Genomic DNA, 24,397 nt, shown 5'->3' with positions numbered 1-24,397 from the left:
GGTGGGGGGTTAAAAAATTTTTTCCCTTTCCCCATTTTCCCCCGGTGGTTTTTCCAAGGCTGTTTTTTGTTTTTCCTTGTTTCCCCCTTTGGGGGGGGCCCTTTGCTTAAAAATCCTCCCTTTTTTTAAAATTTCCCCTTTTTGTTAGGGTCTTTTTTTGTCCCGGGCCCCGGCCAGGGGAAAAAAATCTTTTTTTTTTTCCCTTTTAGACCTTTTTTTGTGGGTATGAAAGTAAACCCCCGCCCCCCCTTCCCCCTGGTTTGGTTTTTGGTTTTTTGCCCCCGGACCCCCCCCTTTTCCCCCCCCTGGTTCCAAATTCCCCCCTCCCCCCACCCTTGCCCTTCCCCCCCTCTTTTCACAGGGGTTTTTAGGGGGGGCTTCCCCAAAATTTCCCCAATTGGGGGAAACCCGGGTTTTCTTTTAGACTTTTTGGTCCCCGATTCTATTCCAAACAAAATTTTTTTTAGCGTCGGGCAGGGGGTTTCCTTTATGTTTAAACCCCAAGTTCGGGGGACTAGACGAGATTTCTATATTGCAATTTCAAAAAATACACGAGTTAGGGAACCGTAACCTTTTTTGGGGTTTTTCCAAAATAGGGGCTAACAGCCCTTTTTTCAAAAACAGCCCCAAAGGCCTTTTTCCCCGGGTTCGTTTCAATAAGAAAATGCTCGCTCCTCTATTTACCAAAAAGGACTTCGGGCAATTAAACACCCATTTTCCCCTGTACTTTGCCATGAACTCGTAACCTAAAACCTTTTTTAAACAAAGCCCTTTTCGTTTAAAAATAAAACCAAATTTCCTTTTTAGGTCAAACCCCAAGCCCCCGGGGCAATTTTTTTTACTAATCCCCCGGGACCGGGTTTTAACAAATCCATTCGGCCAGTTTTCCCCCAAACCCTTTGCAATGGGTCTTTTCCCTGAATTTGTTTCCCCTTTCCCAAAATTCCTTGCTCCGTCCCCCCAAAATTTTTCACTTTGGTTTTTTCCCCAGCTTGATGTTGTCCCCCCTTTGACCCGAAAAACCCAACCCACAGGTTTTACTCCTTTCCTCGTCCTTTCCTTAGGTTACTACTCCTTTTGATGCTGTTTTGCCCTTTTAACCGGGGGACTCTGCGAAAATGTCCCTTTTTTCTTGACACTTGTAAAAACGTCGATCGTGCTATTTTTTTCATCCTGTCCTTGCGGGGCAGGTCAGTTTGTTTTTTCCTTACAGCTTGGAGCTGACAAATATCATTTGCATCTTCTCAATTTTTCCCTTCCTTAACCCCCGATTTCCGATTTCTAATTTTCAAAGTTCCATATCTTTCAGTAGGGCGCTTATTCCTTTTTCCTTTTTTTGTTTCCCAGCCCCCCAAAAATGAAATGATCCCCGTTTTTGGGTTTGGTTGTTTTTTAATTCGATTCTATCATGGGTTTAGAAAGTTTTTTGGGGAAATTTTTTTTTCCCCCAATTCCAGGGGTTTTAAATTTTGATAATTTGACTACTTGACCTTCTGAAGTGTCTCATTGGCCGTCCCTCTCCAGCAATTGTACTGAAAAAGCCCCGTTTGATTGGGGGGGGCAAACCGTTTTTAAAGAGCTGTTTCATGAAAAATAAGCCCCTTTTTCCGGGCAGGAAAATCCCCGTATCCTTGACTTGTCCCCTCAAACCCACTAGGGACAGCCCCCTCCTGCTCTGTCCATCTATTTTTCGAGGGTGCCTCAAAAGAGACGGTAATCCCCCCAAGGGGTTGGCCATCAAGTGAAGCTTTAAAAACACAAAATTTTTTTTTGTGTTTTTTATGGAATTTTCCTCGTAATCACTATCACCATATCCAACTTGCCCTTTGGTTCTTCTCTTACCCACAGAGTCAAGCTTTTATATATGTTTCCCTTCTCCCTTTTTTCGAGCGCCTCCTTTTTGCTTTCAGAAGGTTTTTTCCCCTATTTTAAAAATGGGGGTAGGGTTCAGGAACCCTTTTTTGGACTGGTCCTTTTTACCTTGGCCCAAAAGTTCTTTAAGCCTGATCTTTTCCCTTTAAAGAATCTCGCATGGATTTTTTATTCACCCCCCGGGAAAAGTCCCTGATTGTTCATTCCCCCCTTCTATTGGAAGAATCTTCGGATTTTATCAACTGATGAACAAAATCCCCTTTTTTGCCTTTTTCAGCTTTGTTTTAAAAAGGGGCCTAAACTGTCCCGACGGGTTTTGGGTTAAAAATTTGGATTTCCAAAACCCCCCCTTTTAATCATCAAAACAATTCCCTTCAAAATTTTATTTTTAACAAAAAAACAAAATTTAACAAAATTTTCCAACGGCCACCAAAAAAATAGCAACAGGGGCACCACGTGCCAAATTAAATTAGTTTAATCCTTCAGTCAAATACCCCAAATTTTCTTTTTATTTTTTATCCTCAGTCAAAAATATACAAAATTCATGATGGGGTGTTTTAGTAAAATTTCATAATACCAATACTAACAGTTTTAAAAATTTAAAAAAGAGATTCCCCTGGTAAACCCCTAAAATAAAATTCCTAAACCGGGTTTTTTTTCGAAAATAATAAAACATAAAAATGATGTTGAAAAAATTTCCCTTTGGGGATTGGGGCAAATTTCCCTTTAAAATTGTACTTTTACAAAAAGGGGGGGTTTTACCCCATTAACCGAGAGCCTCACTTTGGGCTTTAGGCTCACTTTTCCCGAGCCCCTTCCCAGTATTTTGTAGAGACTCATTCCCGGGCCTCAGGGGAAATCCTTCTTAAACCCCTCCCTAGCATATATTTAACGTTAGGCATGTACGTACAGTACAACACTCGGGGCTCTCAGACACTTTCTTATAAACCACGAGCAGACCCAAGGCTATTGATATTAATACACTTACAACGTATGTGATGTACCGATCACATAGACTAACTAGAGTCCCCACGGAGAAGGGAAGCCTTACTCAGGCACATCTGCCTCCGTACTCTACCGTAAGTTATTACATACACAATAAGTACTTTGATATAGGGAAGCCTTGTTCAGGCACGTCTATATCTTAACTAATACCTTTTTGTCCGGCCTTATCTCGTTCGTGTCAGACGAAGAAGTGAACAATATCTAGTTTCGACCGCCGCCTTTTATACTCTCGCGAAAGGGAAACTAGCGCCACCTATTATAAAATCAGGATCTTTAGAACGCTTCTAAACCTCCTAGGTGTATATTACTTACAAACGTCTACCTGACGTCGAGACTAATAAACAAAGTAGAAGACGGACAGTCCGGAACGACAGGTAACATAACACACAACAGTGGTTCACCACAGATGCTACACCTCCGACAGAGTGTGATGAATAGTTATTTTTTTGACAATAAATGACATTTATGCCATATGTATGCCTATTAAAGACATACAAATAGAAAATAATAATTTTATAACGTCAAAAATTGTCGGAATGAAGCCAAAAAGATTCGAAATTTTGAACATTATAATCTTCTTTGCAAACACTTGACCTTGATTGCAGTGCATTCTGGGAAGAGATTTACATACAGAAGAAAACAGACATGGTGGACTTATTTATTCAGCTGGGAAAACTATAAATATTGCCTGTTGCCTAACTTAACTACAACTTTAATTGCAAGGTTTTAATGCAAATAGAAAATAAAAACTAAATAAACATTTCAATATTATCCGTTGCGAAAAGTCACAATTCTGTGCCTGTTGTCGCCAACAAACCGAAACGATTTTCTTAGCCTAACCCCTTCAGCCCCATTTCGCTGGATCTATACAGGTGTGATTTCTCAAGACGTTTAAGCTGGTGAAATATAAATAGTGAATCTGCAATCACTATTAAACCAAATTTAAACCAAATTTATTACAATGTTTATGAAAACATGTACAGTGTAATATGATTTAAACTTATAATCAACTGCTGTTAATTTTCAAAGCCTGGAAGATTATAGAATTTCTATAATTATTTTGTAATAATGATTAATTACAAAAGGAGAGTAATTGCATATCTATGGTGTTGACTAATAGTAGGTTTAACTTAGATTTGCTACAAATTATGTTTTAGTGAAGACAAGAAAAGAGAATTCATGTACTTAAAATCAAAATTGATTAACTCGAACTATGGTAATTCAAAAACACTGATTATAAATTAAAGTATCTCACTGGTCCAAGTCAAAATCTTTGTTTTTATAGTAATAAAATATATATCAGATAATTTAAACTTTGACAACTCGAAAAACTCTGATATAAATAACTAAATTTAAACTTTCAACCAGATATTACAAAATTGATAAAACATTGTATAATGATGCATGTAATCCCAAAGTTGATTCATATTTTTTTTTAAAGGCGCACAATGTTAACTGTTAAGTGAATTTCTTTTAAAAGTTCTCTATAAACAGATCTTCAAATCATATGCTATAAGTATACGTACATGTCCTCGGTCCAAAGCGGTTTTGCCCAAAAATGAGTTGAAGTGACTGAATAACAGTTCAAAATGTTCTATTCCATTCTAAATATATGGTAGAATCAAATATTACACATGGTAGAAGGATCTTCAATTCAAGTCATTTAAAGCTGATATAATTTAATGCACCTTGGGTCTGTAGTAGGTGAGGGGACCCAGGTTATTTGTTTACTCTGCAGTAATTAGGGAAAATACAAAAACAGAAATTATATTGAATATTGCTATTGGAAACAACACCAACTTGAATAGAAGTATCAGAATGGGATATCCGTGCAATAGTATGCACACATTTATTTTGACCACAGGGTGTCCTGTTACCCTATAGGGATGGATTATAGAAATATTTTTTTTAATTCATATACAGAAATCACACTTTTTGGCTTATTTAATTTGTTCAATCAATCTATCAAATAAAAGCGAGCTTACAACCATCATTATTTAATAGCAGCGGTGTCAATATGTGTATAAAGTCCACGTTTGACAGTGTTATTGAGTTGCATGTTGTCAGATTGAATTGAAACTGGTTAGGATACTGATTCAATCATACTGTTGTACATGCACCTATACTGTACATGTACATGCATGCACCTATCTATCATTTAGAGGAAAGTTTTTACAGGTTCACCTATTTTTGGGTAAAATAAAAATATTAACAGTGAATTTTGTGAAGTTATGTTAAGATTCACTTTAAACTGTGTTATAAAAGCAATAGTAATTTAACTGAAGCTCAAATGTCTTTACAGATTCACATATTTTGGCCTCAAAACTGAATTTTGAGAATTTTCATTGAAGTTCAGTTTTCACCCTATCTCAATGTCCCACTGAACACTTTGTTACTGATATTATTTCATTACTAGAACACTACTCCATAAATTGAAACATGTTATTGATAAAGCGGGAAAGATGATATATATAATTCTCTATAATTCTTGTTATACAAGGCCTTTTGATGACTTATCATGACCTTGTGATTTTCATAAATCTGCTAATATAATGAAAATTTTTACATATATTACATAAATATATATATATATATATATACGTATACAAGTGGCAATTAAATTAGCTGTGCTCTTCCAAGGCTTTGCCTTCATTCATATTAATATGACAAAGATAATCAGGTGAAAATTATAATATGATGGTGATGAAAATTAGACGACTATGATGAAAAGGCGACAAAGATAATGTTACAGTTATAATCAGGTGTCAATGATAATCAGAATACAATCAGGCGGGAATGATAACCAAGTGATAGCGATAACCAGATAACAATGATACTCAGGTGGCAATAGTGATCAAATGACAATTATTATCAGGTGACAGCGATAGTCGTGTAATACTGATATTCAACAACAGTGATAATGGGATTTACAGTCATTATCGAGTGACAATGATGTTCAGATGACAATGATAATCTTTTGGCAATGTTGATGAGGTGACAAGTATAACCAAGTGACAATGATAATCGACGACAATTACAATGGAGGGACAATTGAAGTCAGATCATAATCAAAATCAAGTGAAAACGATAAAAATCATTTTCTCATTTTTCCATTGTTATTTATTTTGTAATATAGACATTTTGTCAAAAATGTTGACAGTCATCGCACAACATAGCTATACATTATTAATAAACCTTTATTATAGTATATGAGGCTGTGTACTTGACGGTCAGTATTAAGCTAACACACAAAGCAGTCCTGCTTTTAATTCTAAATACAATTAATGCTAATTTAACGCGCACGCGCACTAAGTGAAATTCCAACATTAAATTGCATAGTTTGTCATGCTCCTCCTCCTCATCATCATTCGCCTTCATCCTTATTATCATTGTCATCATGTCAATGTCAATCAAAATAATAAACAATCATATCATCTTATCACATGAGAAATCAAACATAATCACCAACAGTATGGCATCAAGGTAACAAAACAAAAATAGTTAAACAAATAATAATGAATAAATGCAATCCTAGTCACTAGCCAAGCAAACATACACACATTAAGTACAGAAGCCCACAAACCAATGAATAACATTATCTGGTTTTAATCAAGCCAATCGAACAATCAGACTTTACAAGACCGATCGACTTGATAACTATCTAGCACGCTACACTCTGCTCTGATAATTTTTACAAAGCGTGATCGCTGGAAAGTCATACAAATACAATACTGGCTGTTACACAGGAAAGGTCATTCAGATAACTATATACATAGAAGGGAATACTTAGGCTACTTACACATGAGTTAACGTTTCGTTGAGTATGAACTTCCTGGTTTATTTTATAGGTCGTACAAATACATGACTCGGTATATCGTCCACAGTATGTTTCTCTCGGTCGTGTCGGTACTAAATGTGATACGATTAGTCCGAGGTAAGTGTACTATCGTTCAATATGTTCTGAATTCGGCAAGTATCGTTTACATATGGTGTTTTTTTAACTAATTGATCGTATCTAGCATTTCAGACAAGGCTTTACTAGTTATCTCCCCTTCATAAGTAGTATGAATTAAGTGATAATCAGGAAGAAGTCACTGCTAAACAGCCGATGCCAGATACTAAATTTGATACTTAAGTTACAAATATGAACATATAACATATGACGCGATCTTATGCTGTGTTCTTTTTTTCCTTGGTTTTGTGCATCAGTGCTACAATTAAAAGAGCTTTTGATACAGTGTAAGTTTTATAACAACACAACAATTAAGTCAGGACTGACGTTTTTGTTACCGTGTATTTTAAACATTTCCCTACCATCGCTAGTTAACCCCAGTTTGTCTTTATTGATATGTTAACGTGAGCATATATAATTGAGATAACACGAGATGAACCGGGAATTTAAACTTGTAAGTGATAATTACTACATAAACAAGAGGCCAAGGGCCTCGTAGCTCTCTGGACGTTGATTAGAAATCCAGCTTGTTTGTATATACAGTTCCTTGCCAATTTCAGTCTTATTTTCTTTTTAACTTTGCTATATATTCTCTGTATTTTCAACTTTTTCAATGAATTTTCCTGACTTTGTGTATTGATCGTTTCAAATGAAATTTTGTACTCTTATAGGGAATTGTTTCCTGTTTCATCTCATAATATTTTCACTGTTTCCCGATGTATATGACTAGAGAAATGTTATTCATTTATTAGTCACCGAAGGTCACATGTCAAATTGGTCATCAATATAGTACCAATGCGACATACTTTCAGCTTGCACATTATCACTACATAATACAAATCATCAATATATATGCATATGACTTTAATCAATTAGAAACCTATATTCTCTCCAAATTTGATTTAAATTATCACAAGTTTTCTGATATTTACCATATTTACACATGGTACATTTTATACCCAAAACACATTTGTCAACAGTTACATGTATTAGTGATTTAAAGCTATACACTGGGTAACAGGACATATTTCAAATACTAAGTAATAGCTCTGGTTTGGTTTGGTTTGGTTTATTTTGTTTAACGTCCTATTAACATCTAAGGTCATTTAAGGACGGCCTCCCGTGCGTGCGACATGTATGAGTGTGGTGAGTGCGTATGTGTGTTTTGGGAGGCTCCGGTGTGTTCGTGTCAAGTCTCCATGTGATAGGCCGGAACTTTTGCCGATTTAAAGATAGGGCTCCATTCCCCTCCTTTCAAGAAATTAAGTTATTATTATGAGAGAAGATAAACAATTGGAACTACTAAGAATACATAGTAATATTCCATATCAGTGTTTGTCAGGGACGTATACACATATACTTCGCGAGACACCCTGTACACTGTAGAAGACGACATACTGTGTATAATGTAACACGCATAGCAGCACATTTTTGCAGCGTCACAGGGATACGTGTGTTGCAGCACATTGTTATATACACATCACAGTGGGTTGATAGAGGAACTTTGCCTCATAACTCCTCAGAATAACGTAAATTGACGATTACTCGAAAATGAAATTATTTAACAACTCAAATTTCTTGTCAAATCTAGTTCGTGTCGACCCCAATCATGTGTCTTGAAATCCATTCTGACAGTCCCACTGTTTCTGATATCCTCTGTCCACAAACTTTTAATAATTCTACTTCCGGCAAAAACATGAGAATGACTGCGTAAGCTCTCCTGGACTCCGTCCAGAGAGCTAATAAAGCATTGTAATTATATAATATGTAAAGCTCTGTTAGCTTCCATATGTTTTATTCTACGGTAGAAAACCCACTGTTGCGTGTATTTTTAATTACATGTGATATATATATCCCGATAATTGTTTTACAATACAGTAGAAGTATCCCCCGTTATATGTCTATATGTTTTACTGTATAGTAGAGATATCCCCCGTTATATGTCTATATGTTTAACTATATAGTAGATATCCCCGTTATATATCTGTATGTTTTACTATATAGTGGATATATCCCCGTTATATGTCCAATGTTTTACTATATGGTAGAGATACCCCCGTTATATGTCTGTATGTTTTACTATATGGTAGAGATAATCCCCGTTATATGTCTATATGTTTTATTATACCGTAAAGATATCTCCCGTTATATGTCTATAGGTCGACATTTGGCTATTTCACCTAATAATGTAAGCAAACCATATACAAAGCGATAGTGTCATTTGTTTTTTTGTTTTCTGTAGCTGAATTGAACAGGATTGCGTAACATAATGTTTAGTTACATTTTAAGCATTCTTCATGCCCGGAATGTGGTATTAACGGGAAGTTTTTATTCATATTTATCTTTCTGTCAATATCAGATTGATAAGAAAATAGATCGATAGTATGTTTTGGTTGTCGGATGGCAACGTGGTAACACACTTGCCTTTCACTTAGGTCACCTGCCCGACCACATCGGTTTTTCCCGGATACTCCATTTTTTTTTCTGCCACAGTAAGACCCCTCCCGTGCTTCCATCTGTGCCAACACGTATGCTTAATATAAGTTGATATAACGATTGTTGTAAAATAAATAAAGTTTACATTTACTGATAGCTAAGAGGACGTTATCTTTCAAGCCTTTTTATTTGAAACGTCCTTTTAGGTCAGACCATCACACCTGTGTATGTACAGAGTGACGCTTCCGTCACACTGACCTGTCCGGCTGATGACCAGGCCACCACACTGACCTGGACCGGACCTGGAGGTAACCTGTACGTTACCGGTACCACAGTGGAGGCTGGTCTGAGTGACGGTATTAAATCACGGATATCTGCCGGTCACTCGGGAGGGAATTACACACTGACGTTTACAGAGCTTCAGGTCAGGGACACGGGAATATTTACATGTACATTGGACGGGACAGTTGGTCTACGGATGGTCATTGTACAAGGTACATGTATACCTATATACATAATTCTAAGTTTTGGGTGTGTCGTCCATTTTAATTATTTCTATTTACAATATTAAAAACAAGAACTCTGAAAAAAGTGTGAATTTTCCGAATGGGATTATAATACATATACCATAGTTTTCATAAGTTTGTTTACGTGCTTTCCAGGTGGGAGATCAGCTTCCTCAGTGTATGTCAGGCGGGGTGGAGCTATAACACTTAATTGTCCAAATGCAGATGGTACAGCGCAGTGGTCAGTTACATCTCCTTCTGTCTTCATTTACACTATCGGGACAGACATCAATCCGACAATACCTATTTCTTTAAGAACCAGACTGACTGTTGATATACATAACGGGACATATAGCCTTGGAATCAGTGATGTACAGCTGTCAGATGTCAGGGAGTACAGATGTACCATCGGAGTCACAGTCACGTTCTACCATCTACTACTGTACAGTAAGTTATGTCAGGTTGGTAATACAGACACATTATATAATCTACTACTGTACAGTAAGTTATGTCAGATTGGTAATACAGACACATTATATCATCTGCTACTGTACAGTAAGTTATGTCAGATTGGTAATACAGACACATTCAATCATCTACTACTGTACAGTAAGTTATGTCAAATTGGTAATACAGACACGCTCTATCATCTACTACTGTACAGTGAGTTATGTCAGATTGGTAATACAGACACATTATATCATCTACTACTGTACAGTAAGTTATGTCAGATTGGTAATACAGACACATTATATCATCTACTACTGTCCAGTAAGTTATGCCAGATTGGTAATACAGACACATTCTATTATCAACTACTGTACAGTAAGTTATGTCAGATTGGTAATACAGACACATTCTATCATATACTACTGTACAGTAAGTTATGTCAGATTGGTAATACAGACATATTATATCATCTACTACTGTACAGTGAGTTATGTCAGATTGGTAATACAGACACGTTCTACAATCTACTACTGTACAGTAAGTTATGTCAAATTGGTAATACAGACACGCTCTATCATCTACTACTGTACAGTGAGTTATGTCAGATTGGTAATACAGACACATTATATCATCTACTACTGTACAGTAAGTTATGTCAGATTGGTAATAAAGACACGTTCTATAATCTACTACTGTACAGTAAGTTATGTCAGATTGGTAATACAGACACATTATATCATCTACTACTGTACAGTAAGTTATGTCAGATTGGTAATACAGACACATTCTATTATCAACTACTGTACACTGAGTTATGTCAGATTGGTAATACAGACAATTTCTATCATCTACTACTGTACAGTAAGTTAGGTCAGATTTTTAATACAGATAAATTACGTTACCTTTTATTGTTCAATAAGTTATATCAGATTAGTAATACAGAAACATGATATTATGTACTATGTACAGTAAGTAATTATTGGTAGTACCGACACTTCTTTTGCTGCCGTATATTGCGCTTTTCGTCATCTACAATTGTACAGAAGTTGTTGTGAAATTGGTGACAGAAACATATATAGTCTATCGTATACGGTGATACATCAACGTTGTATTGTCAACTACTCTACATTAAGCATAATCCTACTGTACTAACGATAATTATGTCACATGTGACGGGCCTCCCGTATGTTTTGGTGAGGTAGTTACCAACTACCACGATATAACATTGACTCTAATTGACCCTGGCTGTTCACGGGGCGATAAAGGTAGCAAACAGACAACACCTTGATTACTTCATGTTTTTCGCTGAGAAATGAATGTAAACGTCGGTCTAACCATTTTATAAAATACAAACTTAAACTTCATTATGATTATACATACAACTGCTGAAGCAGACTTTAATCATTTTTGCTGTATAAAGATATATATAAATGATCTTATATGTTCTAGTTCCACCAGTATTTCCTGAAATAGAGAACACATTTGCCGTAAACGGTCAGAACAGGACAAGAGTGACAGAGGATGGAAGTCTTACTTTGTCATGTAACGCACGTGGCGGATTCCCGGTGGCAAACGTGTCGTGGATAAAAAATAATGTCTATCTTGCTATAAATGACAGCATAGCCAAGTACACAAAAGTGGTTACTCGAGCAGACGACAGGACAATGTACAGATGTCAGTCTAGTAGTCCAGCCCTGACAAGTCCCCAGACTACCAGTGTGTTAGTATACCTAGATTGTGAGTATAGAGTGTTGTATAAATGTCAGTCTAGTAGTCTAGCCCTGACCAGTCCCCAGACCACCAGTGTGTTGGTATACCTAGATTGTGAGTATAGAGTGTTGTATAAATGTCAGTCTAGTAGTCTAGCTCTGGCTAGTCCTCAGATATCCATGTGTTTGTATAGCTAGAATGTAAGTATAGTGTTATATACATGTCAGTATAATATGAATGAAGGCAAAGCCTTGGAAGAGCACAGCTAATCTAATTGTCACTTGTATACGTGTATATATATATATGTTTATGCAATATATATGTAATTTTTTTTCATTATATTAGCAGATTTATGAAAATCACAAGGCCATGATAAGTCATCAAAAGGCCTTATATAACAAGAATTATACAGAATTATATATCTCATCTTTCCCGCTTTATCAATAACATCTTTCAATTTATGGAGTAGTGTTCAAGTAATTAAATAATATCAGTAACCAGTGTTCAGCGAGACATTGAGATAGGGTGAAAACTGAACTTTAATGAAAATTCTCAAAATTCAGTTTTGAGGCCAAAATATGTGAATTTGTAAAGACATTTAAGTTTCAATTAGATTATTATTGCTTTTATAACACAGTTTAAAGTGAATCTGAACATAACTTCACAAAATTCCCTGTTAGAATTTTTATTTTACCCAAAAATAGGTGACCCTGGAAAAAAAAATCCTCTAAATGATGGATAGGTGCATGTACAGTATAGGTGCATGTACAACAGTATATATGATTGTATCAGTACCCTCACCAGTTTCAATTCAATCTGACAGCATGCAACTCAATAACACTGTCAAATGTATGTGGACTTTAAATAAATATTGACACCACTGCTATTAAATATTTGTAGTGATGGTTGTAAACTCGCTTTTATTTAATAAATTAATTGAACAAATTAAATAAGGCCAAAAAGTGTAATTTCTGTATATGAATTAAATAATTATTTCTATAACCCATCCCTATAGGGTAACAGGACACCCTGTGGTAAACAAAAAAAAAATACGCTTTTTGGTCCCACTACTCCGGCCGCTGTGGATCAGTCATAGTGCCAATATATATATATACATATATATATTTAATCGATTCACAAAGTTTCTACAAGTTTTATTCTATGTATATGTATATACACATGTACATAAATATATAAACATATACTATTGCACAGATATCCCATTCTGATACTTCTATTAAAGTTTGTGTTATTTCCAATAGCAATATTCAATATAATTTCTGTTCGTTATTGCGTCCTCTCCCAGGGTCCTCTTTCCCCCCCCCCCCCCCGCCCCCGCGTGCCCTTGTCACATTCACACACACCTTTCACCGGACTCTTGAAACCCGCGCAACACAACCTAAACATAAACCGCCCTCCCACAATTCCTACGACCCACCGCCATTCCCCCCCCCGTGCTATGGGGCCACTGGACTACAGAACCTCTCCCTATTGCTCCCCGACTGTCCGAACTCTGGGACCCCTTCCCACCTTTCCACCCCTTTGTGGCCCCCTACCCCACCGTTTGGGCGGCTGTCCTTTCCCCTCTGCTTTGCCGCTCTGTTCATCGGCGCTTTTTCCCCGCGGCCTTCCCTTTGGCTTTTCCCCCTCCCCACCAAAGTGCACACCCACCACCCCTGGGCCACACCAACGCTAACACCCACCCATCCGTCTCTGTCCACCGTGTCCCAAACTGGTCTGCCGCCGCTCTTATCCCCCCCCTCCCACGCCCTTCCCTATTTTCTACACCCCACCCACCACCAAACAACCCCACCCGAGTGTCACCGTCCCAGTGCAATCGCCTGGAGAGCCGAAACACACTTCTATCCGTTTTTGAGTGTCCACTTTGCCTTCTCTTCGTATGCTTTTCTCCTCTCCACCACACCCCCCGCCTTACCCTTGGCCCGTGCCCACCCCGCGCCCACCTCCCCGTTGCACACTCCCTCTACCACCGTGTTCCGTTGCACTCCCTAGCCGTTTCCTCGTTCGGTTCCTTCCTTTGTTGTCGTTCCATGTCTTCCTTGTCTCCCTGTCCCCCCGCCTTTGTCGCCCCTCATTCCCCCGTCTCCCCCTAGCACCTTCCCGTCCGTCCACAACCCCCCCATTTCCCCTCGCCACTTCCTCTCTGTGTCCTTCTGCTGCCTTCCAACACTATCACTCCACGCTACTATTCGCACACACTCCGCCTTTGGCCCCATTCCACCAACACCCCCAGCCCCGTCCTCGCAAAATAGCGTTTTCCTCCTCTTCCGTTCCCCTGTCCCCTTCCTTGTGTCCCTCCCCCCTGTCCTCCTTTGGTTCGAGCTCGCGATAAGATCTCTACCCCCCTCTCCCCCACGCTTTTCCTTCCTTTCCCGGTGCTCCCCCCCCCTTATTTCCCTTCCACAACACACACCAACGGTTCGGTCCTCCCCCTCCCCTCTCGACACCAAGAACCCATGTTTTCTGAACCCGCACGACATAACACAAAACACACAACCAAACGTGATCACACAAAAAAGAGAAAATCCCACAACAAAACCACACACCCAACACCTTTACACACACCCCTTTGACCACCAAACCCAAAAACTACAAAACCACAACAAGAACCCCCGTTTGCTCGCAGGGTCATTAACACAAGCCTTCTCCCCCCCCCATTCCCACAAGAAATCACAAACGCCCATTCTGCCGAAGCACGCACATCACCCACTCTCACTTTTTACTTGAAACCGCCGTACGTCTTTGTTAGGCTTCATCATTTTTCTGTCCATTGTAGCATTGCTTTATTCCCTGTTCCCCGTGGATTTCCTCAGTCAAAAATGTAAAGGTTCTGATATCTGAACGCAAGAATGTCCCTCTAACTTGAGTCTCATTATATACACACACCTGCAGGCTGGAGAGGTTGGCAAAAAAAAACAAACCTTCAACACATCCTTAGAAACACCCCCCACACACCAGTCCTTATGTTTGACATTGAGTACAAAAGATTGTTTACCTGACCACAAGAAGATTCCCCTTTTCATTAACATTTCCCCCAGCCCAACACACAATACCATCTTTTGTGCATGCCATAACCCGTTACTAATACTCGAATCGAAATCTGCATTACACCACCAATAACCAAACCCCCAACCTAAACCGGGTACCAAAATGACAAACAAAAATAATAGCAAAAAAAACAAACACGCTGATAAACTAATGAGCACAAACATGACAAACAGTTCTCTCACAACCATAAAACACCACACAGATAATATGACAATTATTTTATAAACATTGCAAAGAATTATTTTTCAGATAAATTTCATTTAAAATTCAATCATTATTCTTGGTACAACCTACATATCATATGTGCCATGTTGATCTATGTTTATTTCTGCTGACTAATGTAGACTAACTACACATGTACTAAGCCTGCATTTCATAAATGATAAAAATCTAGGGTTATCACATGGGCTTTATATAGGCCTACTATACTGGAATCTAGACTCGGACATTTTTAATGGTTACTAGCCCCATGTGCTGTAGATAATATAACCTTCTTCTAATTATAATAAACAATGCGAGTCAGACACATCGTATCATCTGTAACTAACAATACAAAAGCTGGTAGAACTCTACGTAACCGATAGGCACTTGTTTCCTATGCATATACCTAGCCTAGTTGTCTTTCGGCATGTTATTGTTTACAATGCAAATCAAGTGCCTGTCGTAAGCCTAACGTTAACGCTGAGAAAATAAATCGACAAGGCGGCCTAAATATTTACGATAGGATCGATCATAACACAGTCTTATCGGCAAATGCCTACCTTTGATCAGATCAGACTGGAACCACATACAAAAATAATTATAAGGACCCTATACTGAGTTTAATTCCAACGTACTCGCATGTCTTGTTGTGTACAATGTATCGGTCAGATGTGAATGGAGACGATGACGTTCGGTAATTCCCGATCGGTTATGGACGACATGATAAAAATAAAAGCGAAAACATACCGCTGTTTTGTTACTTATTTTTCATATGAGAACAAAAGTCATATATAACTAATGTTTAAACACTATAGTGAGACTTTGGTGTTGATATTGTTCAAGATTTTTGCCCATGAGAATACTACATCCGCTTTTGAGCCATTCCGGTACCGGTTTTTTGGACAATACGATTTTCTTTGTTCGTATGTATGGGAAGGGAGGCAACTCTTGTTGGAGGTACCGTTTTCCAGTATTTAGAGAGCTTCGCTCGGGCGCCTTCGGCGCCCTAGAGCTGCGCTCTTATATGTCCAGCCCTGGCCAGTCCTTAGACCAACAGTGTGTTGGTTTACCTAGATTGTGAGTATAGAGTGCTGTATACATGTCAGTCTAGTAGTCCAGCCCTGACCAGTCCTCAGACCACCAGTGAGTTGGTATTCATAGATTGTGAGTATAGAGCGTTGTATACAAGTCAGTCTAGTAGTCAAGCCCTGACCAGTCATCAGACCACCAGTGTGTTGGTATACATAGATTGTGAGTATAGAGTGTTGTATTCATGTCAGTCTAGTAGTCCAGCCTTGACCAGTCATCAGACCACCAGTGTGTTGGTATATCTAGATTGTGAGTATAGAGTGTTGTATACATGTCAGTCTAGTAGTCCAGCCCTGACCAGTCATCAGACCACCAGTGTGTTGGTATACATAGATTGTGAGTATAGAGTGTTGTATTCATGTCTGTCTAGTAGTCCAGCCCTGACTAGTCATCAGACCACCAGTGTGTTGGTATACATAGATTGTGAGTATAGAGTGTTGTTTTCATGTCAGTCTAGTAGTCCAGTCCTGACCAGTCATCAAACCATCAGTGTGTTGGTATACCTAGATTGTGAATATAGAGTGTTGTATATACGTCAGTCTAGTAGTCCAGCCCTGACCAGTCCTTTGACTACCAGTGTGTTGGTATACCTATAATGTGAGTATAGAGTGTTGTCAACATGTCAGTATAGTAGTCCATCCCTTGCCAGTCCTCAGACCACCAGTGTGTTGGTATACCTAGATTGTGAGTGTAGAGTGTTGTATACAAGTCAGTCTAGTAGTCCAGCCCTGACAAATCCTCAAACCACCAGTGTGTTTGTAAACCTTTAATGTGAGTAAAGAGTATTGTATACATGTCAGTATTGTAGTCCAGCCCAGACCATCAGTGTGCTGTGTTGGTTTACACGGATTGTGGGCATACAATGTTGCATAATATACCAAGAAAGTGTCGATATGCATAGAACATCTATCTGGCATGCTAAAAGGTCATAGACAAATATAATAAATACAAAAAAAGTATATATAAATAACAAAATTTAATAAATTCATCGATTCGATGAGTATTGCGTATAAATGTTTAAGTAGCTCAAACCTTTTTTCCCTTCATTACACATTTTGGAAATATGAGTTGCACTATGTGTTTACAGCTAGTCGAATATATCTATTCCAATCTCGACCACTTCATGTAACTAAAGTTCAGTTATTGCCTTCTATGTCCACAGTAAAACCGGGAGAGCCAGAAATCCCTGAACAGGTTTCCCAGATAGAAAACAACAACCTACAGGTAGTTTGTACTTCAACTGGAAGTAGACCACCCGCCAACATACAGTGGAATATTGGGCGTAAATGGCTATCCTCCAATTCTACTGATGTCATGGAACCTGACAGCTCAACAGAAACGTATACTGTGACGTCGACATTATCCCTCCTTGTAACACGTCACAACAATGGGGAATCTGTGTACTGTAGAGCCAGTAACCGGGCCTTGCCTGCGGGGATCGAGTCAGTTACCCGCACTTTAACAGTATTGTGTAAGTATCCCTATCACGGTATTACGTCAGGACAATGAGAAAAGTCTGTAGCCGGCCGTGTCTGGCGGGATTGAGTCAGTATGTATCGCAAACACAGTCACTAGTCAAGATAGTTGGGGTCTGTGTACCCTTGTCCGGATGGATTGAGTCAGTACGGCGGACTATTACAGTATTGTGTAAGTATCTCTAGCACAGTCACACGTCAGAAAAATGCAGAGTCTGTGTACTTTAGAGTCAGTTGTCGGGCTTTGTCTAGAGGAGTTGAGTCAATATGTATCCCTAACACATGACAGTATAGTGGACAGTCTGTGTATTGTGGAGTCAGTAGCCGGGCCTTGTCTGGAGGGTAACCCTAACACAGTCACATGTCAGTATAGTGGGGTGTCGGTATATTGTGGAGTCAGTAGCCGTGCCTTGTCTGGAGGGTAACCCTAACACAATCACATGTCAGTATAGTAGGGAGTCGGTGTGTTGTCGAGTCAGTAATAGGGTCATCCTAGGGGGATTGAGGCAGTGGGGTGGGCCGGGCTGTAAAAGTATTGAGTAAGTAGCCGTCATACATCACATATCATTATTTCGGGGAGTCTGTGCGCTATAAGGTCAGCACCCGGGTCTTGTCTGGAGAGATGAAGCCAGTGAGTAGTTACTATCCTTAATACAGTCATAAGTGTGCTTTATAGTCAGCTAAAGTTGCTCTTACTGCTTCAGGTATTTTGTGTTCTTAACTTACTTGGTTACTATAGTATATGTTTTAACAACATGATAAAAACAGCGTCGTCATATATACTTCAGTATGTATCTAACGGGAAGGTCTTTTTCTGATGCAAAGGTCTTTTATCCGATATAGTCAACAAACCGTTTTTATTGTATTAAACAGAATCATAGACGCACAATTGGAGAATATTAATAGAACGTAAAGACAGATAGTTTCATGATTTTAATTACATGATTCAAAATTAAATAATAGCATATTTTAATCTCTGCACTCTTGATATAAACGACTCAACAAAATCTTGATATAAACGACTCAACACATTTTTTTATCAACAGACCGCGCTGACATCAACGTTAGCGGTAAAAACACAACATACACGTCATCCAAGAGACTACTGACTTGCGCACCTGATGGTAATCCAAACATCTACAAATTCGGTAGATGGAAACATACAGCAGAGGACGGTTCAGAGATACGTCAGTTGACCGGAAGTTCAAATTCCACACACTCGGTCCTGACCCTGCCCGACCCCGGCGTACCACGACGATATGAGGATACCGGTTACTACATATGCATAGCCACTAACAATGTCCCAGACTCGTCCTTCTCCACGTCTGGCTCTGTCTTCTTCGTCGTTGAAGGTAAAACTTGAGGGTAACCAGGTTTTGTTCTCCGACTCCATTACCAACCAATTGTCTATAGAGATGTAAATTATAGGAAAGACAGTAACCCTAATGTCCTTATAATGTCTTTCTTATTGTATTTCTCCAAGAGTCAAGACGATATAACATGCAGTTACTAAGCTCAATATTACTACAATTACGTCACGTCAGCAATTTTACTATAATCTTTGAATAATATTTGAGTATGTCGTTATATTGTATGGGTTTTTAATTAATGATACTAATAAATATGAGTAAATAATTAATTTGTTCATGTCAGGTATGGTGTTGTATCATGCCGAGAATCATGCATCAACATAGTTGTATGAATAGTTGTGTCTCTATATATATGTATATGTGTGTTTTATCTTCAAGCTCCTCCTTTGGTAATAACCAACGCAACAGTGATCAAGGAACAGTTAGGGAACAACGCCACTATTGAGGTAGATTTTTACAGTAGACCAACGGTACATCCTAATGACATCAAGTGGACCAGAAATCCTAACGGATTACCTCCCCCTGTTAGAGCTCTAACGTCTATAGTAGACAGGTAACTCTTGGTGGCTTTCCATGGCGTAGACGTTCACGTCAAAGGCTATGTGACTATACTGAGAATAAGTATACTAACAGAACTGGACTTTGGTGACTACACTGTGACAATAAACAACAGCATTGGGGTGACAAACCACACAGTGAAACTATTAAAAGCAGGTGAGTAGTGTGTGAATATATTTAGGCATACATGAATCAGTTATGAGTTAGGTTTAGAACCATAATATGTCACCTTTATCAAAAGTCCAAAGTCTGATGACAATAGTTGTTGATTCATGATTGATGAAAGGGTCATCGCCAGTGTTCCAAAATCATTTGCGTAACTTGAAAAAAAGAAACCATAGACGTGACAAAATTAAACGAAAAAACAAATATGTTTTAACAAAGGCCAAGACGAATACTAGGTGCACGTGATGTTTTACAGTGAAACAAATAAGTGAGTCTGGTGTGAGGGCGTGGAAATCAATCCCAAAATATTGATTATTACAAACCTAAATCAAGATTAAAGGCGATTTTTAATCAAAACGTCAAATTTTCAATTGTCAACTGCTATGTATAATTGAAGCACTTATTCAACTTTCTTCTGACCTCTTACACGTTTGTCATCAATAGTCACTGTATCATTATATGGACGACTCTATTTCTGTAGATACGCGAGTACAATATTCAAATCATGATCAAAGTAGTGGCCATAACATCGTCTATTTTAAAAAAAAACGTAAGACATTTGATGCAAGTCTTCTATATATTATCAGTAAATGCATGCGAAGTCGTCGAATTGGTTTGTGGTCGATTTTTGGATATTAACAATGAACCAATTAAAGCAGAAGTCTTTGTTGAAAAAGAAATTTAACTTCTTGTAGCAAAGATAATTTACAGAAATAAATCACTATCTTGTCCCTTTCCATGTTACAGGGCCTCCACCATCACCTCTCTACCTACTACAGAAACAAACATCTGTTAGTAGTGTCACGGTGCAATGGATTCCAGCTTCAGATGATTATCAGACACAGACCTTTGTGATTGGCTATAGATCTGACGTTACCCATGGCTACACTGACTCGGACGTCATTCCAGAAACACGGAAATCAGTTGTGTCATACACCATAGATGGATTGACAGCATCCTCCATATACTTTATCCGAATTTACGCGAAAAATGATATCGGATTGAGTAATCATAGATATATCAACATTTCCACAAACGGTAAATAGAGCTAATCACTTTACGTTTAAGAACGCAATATATTATCTAACGCGTAATTTATAAGAGACTAATAGGGCATTGTTAATCGTGAAATTTGTAAATCAAATTGATTTATTAGTAGTGTGATGATGCTTGTTACAGTATCAAGCATACATCTTAACGAAGATGAGAGAGATGGTGGTATAATGAAATGGTCCGATATTGTTAGATTTGATTAACAATTATCATCAGGGGAAACATATAAAACAAATAAACAGACGGGCATTCTTTGTTTATGTCTTTAATTGAGGAGGATTTAAATAATTTACATGTGGTTTAATTGTCATGACCTTCAATCTGAATCAAATTATGATTCAATTCAATTGTTTGTCGATCAAATATGTTTCTACTTACGGGATTTGATAGACCAGGATTGTTATAATACCTAGTGGCGATAGTCCTCTCTGATAGACAATTGAATTGTTTGATGGAACACTGTATTTCTCAATACGATTGTAGGGATTTGAACTACCATTATTTTTTTCTCAAATCAATGCTGCTATTGTCTTACAAACATTCAGGTATAATGTTTCCTAGCACGGTCTACACAGTATCCAAAACTTTGTGCTGAAATATGATCATTTTGTTATCATATACATTGTAAAGCCGGTGACGACTGCTATGAGGATTTACATTCCACCAGAACTGCACTGATTTGCGTGTCCATAATCTGCGGTGCTGGGATTTTAGTGGGGATTGTTTTCGTCGTACTTATAAGTAAGTACATATGCGCCTTTTAAACCATGCATTACCATCATTTAATATTAATAGTAAAATACAATGCGTTGAATTAATCACAGTAAATGAAGCATGTCAATCACTTTATATGTATATTATCCACGACCGTTGTAACTATATGATTTTTTTATCACAGAGAGACGGACATCTTCAGGATGGTAAGAGAAAACACAAATGAGCAATTGATGTCTTTTTATACTTAAAACAGTGGCTATAACGTTCAATTATTAGTTTATGGATGACAGATAAAAATGAGTCGTATAGAAATTTTCTTTATAAAATCCTGATCAAGGAAAATGAAAACCCCGAAGAAATATGACATTTTCAAATAGCATGAAGTTATTGTGATACCAACGATGTGTCACTTCATCAATGATATTGAGGAATATCATCGCAGATGCCAGGTGTGCTGACATTCAAATGCCTGATTAAGTTTTATAATAGTAAGAACTATTCTATAAAAAAAACTTCCATAAATTGTTAAAATTCGATTGCTTCGCGAAGTATCTATTTAAAATTATCAAAATCATTCTATTCAGCTGGTGTAATAGTAAAACCCATGGTTCACATCAGAGGCAAGAAATGACACAGAAAGCCGTTCAGAGAGACAGTGAGTACATCACATAATACCTTGATGGGCAATAATTGACAGATTTTGAAACTCATCGTTTTTAGTGTATTGATACTCATTCCAGCTTTTATAGAAACTTTTGAGCAATATATAAATGATATGTAAACAGGTATCTTTGTTATAATATTTACATTGCATGATATCAGAAATGAAGTTTGAACAGACATTATTGGCCAAATGATAATTTGGTTTATTCGCGATGGTATTCAAAATGATGCATAGTTGAGCAACACACAATTCTAATATCGGGATTGTCTCAACAAAATCTCATTCTGAATATGCAGGTATCAATTTAAGGTTTAACATGGTGTGATCTGATTATGAATAGATCCCTTATTATTACATTTTACAATATAGTAATTTATTAAAGAATACTAAACTTTTTTGTTTACAATTTATTTCCGTCTCTTATATTCTTAATTAACTCAATATGGCATGAAAACAAGTGTCTCTCACGTTATCTATCACAAACACAATGGAATACTTGATCAAACAGCTGTATGGTAAAGTGTATTTGTTTGATCTTTTTATCTCTTGTATTAAAAAAAAAAATCTAATTTCGAAAGGTGCTAATACCGCTTGTGTCATACATCAATCCTTTGAGATTGCAAATTGCAGTTGTAGGCAGTATTTGTTCATTTTAGTTCCCTACGTTTGTCGTAACTTTGAGAAGTTACATTGCACATATATTAAATGCTCCTTTGAAGTTCAATTCTAACATTTATATATTTCCTTCAATAATGGGACTATTCCACCTGTCACATCGAAAGACTAAATAGCTGTTATATTTAATTTAATCACTCTTTCCGCCCAGGTGTATCTAACTCTGATTTTGTATTGTAATGCACTGATGCCTTTTGCGGGGACAACATTTTAATATCTACTGAAGCCCATCATACAAACATTATTTGACACGAGGCAGGGTTTTTCCAATTTTTCATTTTTACCTTTCAGACAGAGAGCCTGACTCTGTGGAGGAAAGGTATTTATATATATGCTTGAATTGCTCTTTGATTCCATTTTTACTTAATCTGAAGAAAGTAAAGATACGATTATTTAATCTGTGTGATCAAGTAATATGAAATTGTTACGACAGGTTGCTGGATGTTGGCTTTCGAACTGATGATTTCGAAAGAAAAAAACATATAATCTTGTATAACTATCTGAGCTTAATTATTCTTTAACATTTTATTTCACAATTGTCAAAGCAAAACCCATTACCAAGAGCTTGATCCAAGTGAAATTCAACACCATTCTCCTTATGCAAGTCTCTCTGAAGGTAAGTTTTACCTTTTAAACTTACTGTGATTTAGCAGACATATATCAAGGTTTTGGCACTGTTTCTAGAATTATGTTGATGGCTTACACTCGGTGATTAATTTGCCCCTTTAGTCAATACGTTACTTAGTAAGTTCTATGTGTAAATGTCTCTACTTAGGATTAGACCTGAAATTCTTACGCTGTTGTTAATTTGTATTTTGATAAAACAAAATTTTCTCAGTTATATGGACATTGCATTTGAAACAAATACAAACTTAAATGTACAATCGTTTTCTTTATTTTTGTAGGTGACATTGATTCTCGTTTGGAACATGAAAGGTGATGACAAATTAATTTCAATTCAAATTAATATGATTTCGTTATATAACTTTTTTTCTGTATATGCATTAATACAGATTTTAAGTGGCAACATGCATCTTGAGTAGTGGCTTAAAATAACGATTCAGAAATTCTGTTCACAGGGACAACTACGAAACTCTCCAGGAAAGTTCTTCCAAACAAGTCTACGACGAACTAAAGATAGATGATGGTAAGTAATTAAGCAGTTAATATTTAATGGAACATCAACGTATTAAGGTATTTTATTACTAAACTTTTATTCGTTAGTCATTTAATATACATTTAATGTACCCTGGACAAGTAGTACTTATTAATAAAACTCTGATACATTGAAAGAACAAATAGATTTCCGTGAAAATTGTAATGACTTTATTACAAACAAAACTGTAAATACACGCTTATACAATTTAGCTACGAAAAATAACTTGCTGTCTGCAAAACAGTTTTAAAGGAAATGATAATTAATTGGATTT

At 37.4% G+C, this 24,397-nt stretch overlaps 1 protein-coding gene across 1 annotated transcript in view; it reads left to right on the top strand.

Moving 5' to 3' along the window:
- LOC117340631 (cell adhesion molecule 2-like) overlaps positions 1–19,710 on the top strand; it is a 29,476-nt gene extending 9,766 nt beyond the window's left edge. The window contains exons 2-7 of the mRNA XM_033902395.1: positions 9,472–9,759; positions 9,928–10,218; positions 11,671–11,958; positions 17,453–17,761; positions 18,812–19,117; positions 19,514–19,710. Of these exons, the coding sequence (XP_033758286.1) occupies positions 9,472–9,759; positions 9,928–10,218; positions 11,671–11,958; positions 17,453–17,761; positions 18,812–19,117; positions 19,514–19,692 (1,661 nt within the window). The 3' untranslated portion in view covers positions 19,693–19,710. The remainder of the gene's footprint in view (positions 1–9,471; positions 9,760–9,927; positions 10,219–11,670; positions 11,959–17,452; positions 17,762–18,811; positions 19,118–19,513) is intronic.
- The last annotated feature ends 4,687 nt before the right edge of the window (positions 19,711–24,397 follow it).

Source organism: Pecten maximus, chromosome 13, assembly GCF_902652985.1.
Source record: "Pecten maximus chromosome 13, xPecMax1.1, whole genome shotgun sequence".
NCBI classification, from domain to species: Eukaryota; Metazoa; Mollusca; class Bivalvia; order Pectinida; family Pectinidae; genus Pecten; species Pecten maximus.
This window is presented reverse-complemented; position numbering and strand designations above follow the sequence as displayed.